The 9,715-nt window shown below is 33.7% G+C and overlaps 1 protein-coding gene across 1 annotated transcript; it reads left to right on the plus strand.

Annotated features, from left to right (window-relative positions):
* Positions 1 to 1,726: 1,726 nt before the first annotated feature.
* ALDH3F1 (aldehyde dehydrogenase 3F1) lies at positions 1,727 to 4,499 on the plus strand. The gene is made up of 10 exons (XM_039020852.2): positions 1,727 to 2,145; positions 2,255 to 2,323; positions 2,403 to 2,499; positions 2,713 to 2,919; positions 3,003 to 3,127; positions 3,210 to 3,314; positions 3,401 to 3,573; positions 3,652 to 3,742; positions 3,828 to 3,977; positions 4,058 to 4,499. The coding sequence occupies exons 1-10, from the start codon at positions 1,966 to 1,968 to the stop codon at positions 4,292 to 4,294; spliced, it is 1,434 nt and encodes a 477-aa protein (XP_038876780.1). The 5' UTR covers positions 1,727 to 1,965; the 3' UTR covers positions 4,295 to 4,499.
* The last annotated feature ends 5,216 nt before the right edge of the window (positions 4,500 to 9,715 follow it).

A 9,715-nucleotide genomic window follows, 5' to 3' on the forward strand; every position in this document is an offset into this window, starting at 1 on the left:
TTATTCGTAGATTCCCAAACTTCTCGAAATTTCTCTTATTCTTCAGAGAAACGTCTTCTCGACAATCACTGTCACTACCACAAGAATAACCTTGTTATTCTCTAGGATTCCAAGAGTTGGATGAGTGGTCTCCAACACTTAGAAGAGGAAGAGGTCGACAGATTGTAGAAAGAGTATAAAGAGGAATTATTTTGGATGTTAGGGTATATTTTTGGACAAATTAATGTTTGCCCTAAATGGTCTAATAGGATGAATTTATATAGAGAAGAATTTCCCTCTTCTCCAAGAATTTCCTTTTTCACCCTTGATATCAATTAATTAAATAACCCCTTATTTAATTAATTGGCACATTAATTCAATAACCATATATTAAATCAAATTTAATATATAGTTAATTAATTAATATATGAACATCACATGTTTATATGCTTCCACCTCTCTAATATTATAATTAATTAATTATTCATGAATCTAATTCACATGAATTGCATATCTGAATCTCATACAAATATTTCTCTCTAACATAATTTGAATTATACATCACATCTATAATTAATTATATATTAATCACATTAATCTACAATTTTCTCAATTGATTTGAACAATTCAAATCATTCCTGATTAATATCCTTTAATGAGCTAACAAGGGGACTTGGTGGACCTATAGATCAAAAGTTCCAACAATGAGGTTAATTTGCTAAACTCATTAACCAAATTAATCAATATTCATTAACTGTGGATACACTCCATCAAAGACCCACAACTGCACTCTTCTCACTGCAGATATATTTTTTTTTCCACAGATATAGACCGATAACAACAAGTTAGTCCTTCACGAGTGTTCATAATACCAACTAGGTAAAATTATCGTTTTACCCTTGGGTTACCTCTGTATCCTTAAGTATCAATGCTCATCTAATGAACAACCTATTTATGGTCCAACCATTAAACATAAACCCCTCTTGGCCAACGAGAGGGCCCTTTGTTCAAGTCCTAGAGACCGATTTAAGGGAACACTCATCTACTTACCCAAAAGTCGGGAAGAAATGAAATCCGTCTTGTATTATTATGTTCCCAGCTCCCTACTCGGTCTTGTCCCCAAAATGATAGGCTTATCGAATCAAAGAACAGGTCACTCTCACCCATACAAATAAATGACAATCTCTTGTGAACAAGAGTTCATAATACACCTAGGATTACACTCTGGTATAAAATACAAACTCCCCTTCCCCCTCAACAAACTCCCAATGTCTTGATTTTTGGGGTCTTGATATCGAAATAGTAGGTGAAATGCACCTAATTGACATCTCTCATCCAACTTCTAACATATGATCAATAACCTGAACACGAGAGTAGATGGTCCATTATTTCAAGCCCATCTCTAGTACCATAAATGCAATTATTTTTTATCAATTAATAATGTTACATGGATGTAGATTGGAACTTTTATTTTTTTAGTACAACAATGTAATGTAGATTAGACCTTTGGAGTTAATTAATTTTTACTAAAATTTGTTTAATATAATAACAATCTTTCTGCAATAAAATATATAACTATTTAATTGAAAGTAAAAGAACAAAAATTAGAAATTTAAAAGTTAATGAACTAAAATTCAACAAGTTCCTAAATACAAGAAACTAAAATTGGAATTTAACATTTATTTTCTTATCTTATTTTTACAAAATTAAAAGTTTAAAATGGAAACCTAAGTAAAACGGTTTTAGCATCATAATCATGGATTAATAGTTGAACGTGGCTTTCATGGAAGGAGCAAAGGACATGAAACATTAAATTCAATGCCCAACCATTTTGCATAAAATCTGAAGATTTCTCCACTTGCGTAAGTAAAGGCATAACTCCAAAATCTTACAAAAGATCTAAAATGCAAAAGAAAGAAAAATAAACCCCACACCAAAATAGTCAGATCAAAACAACTTCTTGACAGAGCTTGTGGGGTTTGGCAAATGGAAGCCAATTTGGAACTGCTGAGGGAAAGCTTCAGAAATGGAAGAACAAGGAGTTTGGAATGGAGGAAAAACCAGCTGAGTTCACTGATTCAGTTCGTCCATGACAAAGAAAACACCATTTTTGAAGCCCTTTATCAAGATCTTGGGAAGCATCCAGTGGAAATTTTTAGAGATGAGGTGATTTTTTAATCTATTACACCATTTTGAAAATTATAGCCATAAATATTGGTTTTATGATTGATTCCTTTGTATGGAAAGAGGGTCTAATTTTGTTGGTGCTTCTAAGGTTGGAATTGTTCTGAAATCTGCAAACAATGCTATTCGTTCTTTACATAAATGGATGGCCCCTAAAAAGGTTGCTTTTCTTCTTTTTCTTCTGCTTTTTTTCTTCTTCTTTTTCTTCTCTCTTATATGTTTGTTTTGTTGTGAGGTAGAAATATGTGCCATTACTGTTCTTTCCAGCAAAGGGAGAAGTTTTGTCTGAGCCATTTGGTCTGGTCCTCATAATTTCATCTTGGAATTTCCCCCTTTGTGAGTATATTCCTTCTTTAGCTCAAGTAATTTTTTAACCAAAATGGACCCATCATCTGTTTTTAGAGATTTTGAGATCAAAGTTATACGAAACTATTTTACAAGTTTTAAGTGGTGGGGGCTTTAGATTAAAGTAGAACATGACAACCTTGGTCGCTGACTTTTCCATTCAAAATTGAAGAATTCTGATGTTTCTTCTACTTGGCTTTCCAGCTTTGTCATTGGATCCGTTAATTGGAGCGATATCGGCTGGCAACACAGCGGTTATAAAACTTCCGGAATATGCTCCGGTTTTCTCCTCTTTTCTTGCTGCAACACTCCCTCTTTACCTTGACAATAAAGCCATCAAGGTTGTGGAGGGTGGAGCTGATGTTAGTGAACAACTTCTACAGTACAAGTGGGATAAGATCTTCTTCACTGGTATGAACTTAGCTTGTTTAAGAAGGAAGATCGTTCAGTATGTTTGTGTTCTAAGATTCGATTGCAACGAGTGATCTGTTCAGGGAGTCCCAGGGTAGCTAGGATTGTGATGTCTGCAGCTGCAAAACATCTAACTCCTGTTACTTTAGAGCTTGGGGGAAAATGCCCTGCAATCTTTGATTACTCCTCTGTCCATTCCAATATGAAGGTTGTTTAATTTGGTGGCTGAAACGTAATGTCGTTAATGGATCAAAGTTCGTTTGTAATTGTTTTTCACCTTGAATTCATAGGTAGCGGCCAAGAGAATCGTTGGAGGAAAATGGGGGCCATGTAACGGGCAGGCGTGCATAGGGATAGATTATGTGCTTGTGGAGGATAGGTTTGCTTCAGAATTGGTAAAAACTTCACTCTAATAACTTTATTCTTGTTTGCTGCATGCATACTGATTTTCTAGCTGATCTTTGTGATCTTCCTCTTTCAGATAGAGTCATTAAAGCGAATACTCAAGAAGTTTTACAGTGAAAACACGAAAAACTCAACGAGCATAGCCCGAATTGTTAATGAGAAAAATGTAGAAAGACTAAGCAATTTTCTCAAGGACCCTAAGGTTGCTGCTTCCATCGTCCATGGTGGCTCTATTGACAAAGAAAAACTGTAAGCTAAGCTATCCAATAAAGACTACTTTTTTTTCTGCTGACTGTTCTATTGAATGCTTTGCATTGATCTTTGTAGCTTCATTGAGCCAACAATATTGTTGAATCCTCCAATCGATGCTGATATCATGAACGAAGAAATCTTCGGTCCCCTGTTACCGATAATCACAGTAAGAATTAATGTATAACCTTTCAATAATTTCACATAATTTCACAGAACCATAAATTCTCTGATCATTAATGTTCTTGAAACAGTTGAACAAAATTGAAGAAAGCATTGAGTTCATCAATGCAAGACCGAAACCTCTCGCTCTTTACGCCTTTACGGGAGATCAAACTCTCAAGAAACGGATTTTATCCGAAACGTCATCGGGAAGTGTCACATTCAATGATACTATGGTTCAGGTATTGTTGTTCTACCACTTACTCTCTCAAAGGAAGCTTTGCACTAAGCTGAAAGAAATGAGATACATTTTCTCTTGCAGTTTGTGTGTGATTCGCTGCCATTCGGTGGTGTCGGTCAGAGCGGTTTTGGGAGTTACCATGGCAAGTATTCATTCGATGCATTCAGCCATGAAAAAGCAGTGATGCAGAGAAGCTTTTTGATAGAACTCGAGCCACGATATCCACCATGGAACGATTTCAAGCTCAAGTTCATTAGATTGGCGTATCGGTTCGACTATTTCGGGCTGGCACTGCTCCTTCTGGGGTTAAAGAAGTAGAAATTATGGCACTTCAGTAATCGGATAGCTAACTGATCTTTGAGATAAGTAAACTGCTTTCCAAATCTTTATTACATGTATCGCAACTGTTATCTCCTCCGAAACTTTTTATCATGTAATGGACAAACAATGTTGGTTGGTTGTGCTAACATAATTACTTTATATCTATATTGAATAGATAAATCCTAAGATCATTCATGTAAAATTGTTAAGAATATATACGTACCGGATTCCATTGACGAATTGATAATGACTCCAAATTGACTCCGAATTGATAATGCCTCTAAAGTGGCTATTGTCCTCAACCAGAACTCCAAATACCCTAAATGGGATCTTCTCTAGATGGGATTCAAGAAAGATTGCTGGGAACCATAGCTCTAAGCTCTCTTTATAAATTTCAATTTTGGTTCCCATTAAACTCTAATTAACTAGAAATGAGTTTCTATCATTTAGTTCATACTCAGTTAGGAATCTAGGACCCTAATTAATTAGATCACATAATATGGCCCAATCTAATAACCCAATGTGATAAATTATTAATCCACATACATACCTCATACTTTAATTAAACATATTATTATTTAAATATGTCTAATAATCTCCCATTTGGGCTATGTCTGTGTACCTCATATAATTAAATCACATAAACATAAACATGCATAAACAGGTTATTTCAATAATAAAATTCCCCTTAAGTTTAATGTGGTTCATCACTTGTATTAGCATATAATCAAGGTGACTTTTGTCACTACCCTCGTAGCTAAACCTTCCTTGATCACCAATTCCAATACAATCAATGACATAGATCAAGTATGGATGGATAGCATGGAAACTACCTACAAAGTGATCTAGATCATGCCTGTTTTCAATTGGTCTAAGTTCCTTAGTGAGATCATTCTTAAAACTTTATGCTTAGCCGTATTTGCAAAACCGCATGCATGATAAACAAGTTCAGATAATAAAACTTAAACCATCAACTTTATTCTATATAGAAAATAAACAAATTAAGGTCAAAGAACATCCTTAATAAAAAAAAGAATTCCCACTAAACTATGGAATTAGAATACTGAGTGACACCCATGTGAGCAACATACTCATGAAAAAATTTAAGTGGTAAACCTTTTGTCAATGGATCTACCACCATAGAATTTGTTCCTATATGTTCTATCGAAATTTGACCATTTTGAATTCTTTTTTTAACAACCAGAAACTTCATGTCTACATGCTTTGACTTTGTATTGCTTCTGTTGTTGTTGAAGTATAATACTACCGATTTATTGTCACAAAATAATTCTAGTGGTCTTTCTATGTCAACCACTATCCGCAGCCTAGTGAAAAAGTTTTGTAACCATATTCCATGATTGGATGCCTCATAACATGCTATAAACTCTGCAATCATGGTAGAAGAAGCCATAAGTGTTTGTTTAACATTTTTCCAAGATACAGATCCTTCAGCCAACAGGAAGATATAGCCTGAAGTGGATCGCAAAGTGTCTTGGCATGCTGCATAATCAGAATCAGAATACTCAATGATCCCTAAAATTTTTGATCTCCAATAAGTGAGCATATAATCTTGTGTTCTCTATAAATACCTCATAACCCGTTTGGCTGCTTTTCAATGATCCATCTTCGGGTTGCTCAAATATCTACCTAACACTCCAACTATGAATTCAATATCTGGATGTGTACATACTTAAGCATACATTGGACTTCCAACAGTCGATGCATAAGGAATCTTTTGCATCTCCTTAATCTCGAGTACAATCTTGGGGCATTGTCCTAAATGAAATTTATCATCTTTAGCGACAGGGATATCTTCTGTTGCACAATCTTTCACGCCAAATCTACTTAAAATATTTTCAATGTTGTTCTTTTGTGACAATCTCAAAATACCTTGAGAATGATCTCGCAGTATTTTAATTCCTAATACAAAAGAAGTATCAACAAGATCCTTCATCTCAAAATTCTTTTTGAGAAATCTCTTAGTGTCATGCAATAAACTTATATCATTACTTGCTATGAGTATGTCATCGGCATATGACACTAAAAGATTGATTTACTCCCACTAAACTTGTGATATACACAATCTTTCAATATATTCACTTCAAAACCAAAGGAGGTTATCACTTCATGGAATTTTTGATACCATTGACGAGAGGCTTGCTTGAGACCGTAGATTTCTTCAGTTTACACATCATAGACTTTGGATTACCAAACACAGTTTCTGGTTGCACCATATAACTCATCTAATCAATGTTCCCATTGAGAAACGCAGTTTTTACATCCATCTGGTGTAACTCTAAATCAAAGTGAGCTATTAGTATCGTGATTATCCTAAAAGAGTCTTTCGATGAAACTGGAGAGAAAGTCTCTTTATAATCAATGTCTTCCTTTTGAGTAAAATTATTTGCAATAAGACGAGCTTTATATCTTTCGATATTGCCATTGAATCCTTTTTGGTTTTAAACATCCATTTACAACCTATGGGTTTCACTCTTAATGGAAATTCAACAAGTTCCCAAACGTCATTGTCTATCATGGATTTTATTTCATCTTCCATAGCATTTATCCACTTTTGAGAGTTAGAACTTTGTAGAGCTTGTTGGAAGTTGATTGGATCATCTTCCATTACGCCTACATCATCCCGATGTTCTTGAAGAAACACAATATAATCATCTAGAATTGTACTTATTCCTTCTTTAGTAGATCTCCTTAGTGGCACTTCTTGAGGTTGTTGAGTTTGAACTTCAGGTTCAATAATGAGGACTTTCAATGTTGTCTTGTTCTATAATTAGTTCAATAGTGAAATCAAGAATTAGAGCCTGAACATCATTTATAACCACATGAGGAAAAGAAGCTAACTCATCTTCAAAGACAACTTTACTTATGTTATCTTCCCTCCCAAACTCAACATCCTTAAGGAATCTAGCATTTTCCATCTCAAACAATGATCTAAAAGTGGGATCATAAAACTTGAAACCCCGAGAGCACTCAAAATACCCAACAAAATAGCAGCTAATAGTTATTTAGTCTAATTTTCTTTCATTAGGCTTGTAAGGCCTAGCCTCAACTAGACAACCCCAGGTGTGAAGATGCCTAATACGAGGCTTCTTTCCTGTCAACGGTTTGGAAGGGATTTTCATTATTGCTTTACTATGTACCCTATTAAGGATATATGTTGCAATCTTTAGTGCCTCACCCCAGAGAGATTCTAGTAAAGAAGAATGACTAATCATACTTATTATCATATTCTTAATTGTTCTATTTTGTTTTTCCACCACACCATTCATGTTGGGTTTGTCCCGCATAGTGTATTGTGGGACAATTCCACATTTCTCTAGGTATTTGACAAAAAGTCCTGGATGTTGTTCACCTGATCCATCATATCTACGATAGTATTCACCACCACGATCAGATTTGACAGCCTTAATTTTTATTCCAAGTTGAAGTTCAACTGCAACTTTGAAAGACTTGAAAATGTCCAAAGATTGAGAGTTCTCATGAATTAAATATAGGTACCCATTTCTTAAATAATCGTCTATGAACGTAATAAAATATTGTTGTCCATTCGAAGAAGCTGTAGGGAATGGACTACAAATGTCTATATGTATTAGATCTAAAATATATGAGCAAGACAAACTGAATAAAGCATATGCTCACAATGAATACAATGTGTCATAAAATAAAACATGAAAAAAATAATAATTTTACATATATGGTGAGCCCCTTTGACAAGATACCTAGCACAACATTGATGTCTAACCTTTGGGTAAAGACACCAACTGTAAATGGTACTCTCAACGTAGTAATCAAAGTATTGACAAAAAACTCTATAAAAAATAGCCTTTCTTTGAACTGACTATTTATCACATGAGCAATCCTTATAATTGTCACATACTCATTATCACATGCATACCCACAATTTGGACAAATAATTATCTTCTTTAGGGCTGATAATCATTAGCATAAATTAATGAATATGCACAACATAGGGTACTTTGGTAATATATTATTTTGATCAATCCAATCTAAAATATAAGACACAATAGTATAATAACATTATTGTACAAGAAATAAAGGAGGAAGAATACTAAATAGTCTATACCAAAATTCACTTAATAATTGCATACACATAATACAAACAACAACATAAACATGTGAATATCACTAAAATTAACAATCAAATTTTAGATTTAAATTTACAAACTTATCAATCAAGAACTAATAACCCTTTTCAAGAATTTTACCAAATTATTAATAAAAAAAAACTTAGAAATGCAGGCAAGAAATTCAATCAACAATTAATCCAAATCGTTGACAAACTCAATATTACACAACTATTAAAAAATAAATTCATTAAATTCAACCATTTTTTTTAACATTAAAAAAACCACCGATTTCCAAAATTATCAATCACAATTGAGTTTAAGAAACTCATATTCATCAAATAAGTATTAACATAACATTTTCAGTTAAAAAAAAATAAACAACGACAATATTAACTTTTCCATTATCAATCAAATTTAAAACCGGATTCATAAAGTCATCCGTTAAGAATTAAAGAATCAAAAAAACTGATAATTAAAACCAAGAACCGCTGGCAAGACTTTATCGGTAATTGACCGATACCTTCGTTCGACGTCAACTCCAATGGGTTATTGACCGAAAGTCTTGATAGGCGAAACTTGCAGTGGCAAAAGACCCAACTCCTTCAATCGGTCTTTAACTTTTTCCATTTAATTTAATCACATTGGTGGACTTTTATCAAAATGATCAACTGAACATCCTCAATTTTGACAATAAAAGAACTAAGTTTTTTTTTAAAAAAAAAAAAAAAAAACTTTAGGAAACCACCACTATTCATCAAAATAATCAACAAAAAATAAATCCACTTTAATCCACCACCAACACATCATTCATAATTAGAGATAGGTATGCCAAGTACCACTGACAAGAACACGGATTGTTCTATAATTGGTTCTCTCTCTAGTAGATCTCCTTAGTGTAGTAAGTTATTAGATTTTCAAATGTATTTTAGATTCTTGTTTTTAGGCTAAAATTAATCAGAGAGAGAAATTACAATTTAATCCCCTCATCAAGAATGATAGGAGAATATTACCTAAAAAAGTTCTTTCGATAATGAAGAAAATCTCTGAGAGGATGTCAAAACTGCAAAAGTATGAGTTGCTTTGTTCGACTCCCGAAAATATGACAAAAACTCGAAGCATTAATAGACTTATCTACAAAAATAATTTCCTTTCCAAAAACTCATGATATCAGATAAGAAAGAGTTCACCTAATTGATAAGGTTGATAACTTCTAGCGAATCAAACTCAAATCTCGACCGAAAGGTTGGACCCATCCAAGTCTTGATTGACGCTCTTAAGCCCTCTAAAATCACCTCAACTTCTAGAAGATGAA

Source organism: Benincasa hispida, chromosome 1 (genome assembly GCF_027475165.1).
Source record: "Benincasa hispida cultivar pf3 chromosome 1, pf3_genome.v1.1, whole genome shotgun sequence".
In the NCBI taxonomy this organism is placed as follows: domain Eukaryota; kingdom Viridiplantae; phylum Streptophyta; class Magnoliopsida; order Cucurbitales; family Cucurbitaceae; genus Benincasa; species Benincasa hispida.

Bases quoted from the DNA above. Each gene is read 5' to 3' on its own strand.
- ALDH3F1 (XM_039020852.2), top strand. From the start codon at position 1,966: ATGGAAGCCAATTTGGAACTGCTGAGGGAAAGCTTCAGAAATGGAAGA. The intron at 3,128-3,209 runs GTTGTTTAATTT...TTGAATTCATAG, and splicing joins CTGTCCATTCCAATATGAAG to GTAGCGGCCAAGAGAATCGT. The intron at 3,315-3,400 runs GTAAAAACTTCA...TTCCTCTTTCAG, and splicing joins ATAGGTTTGCTTCAGAATTG to ATAGAGTCATTAAAGCGAAT.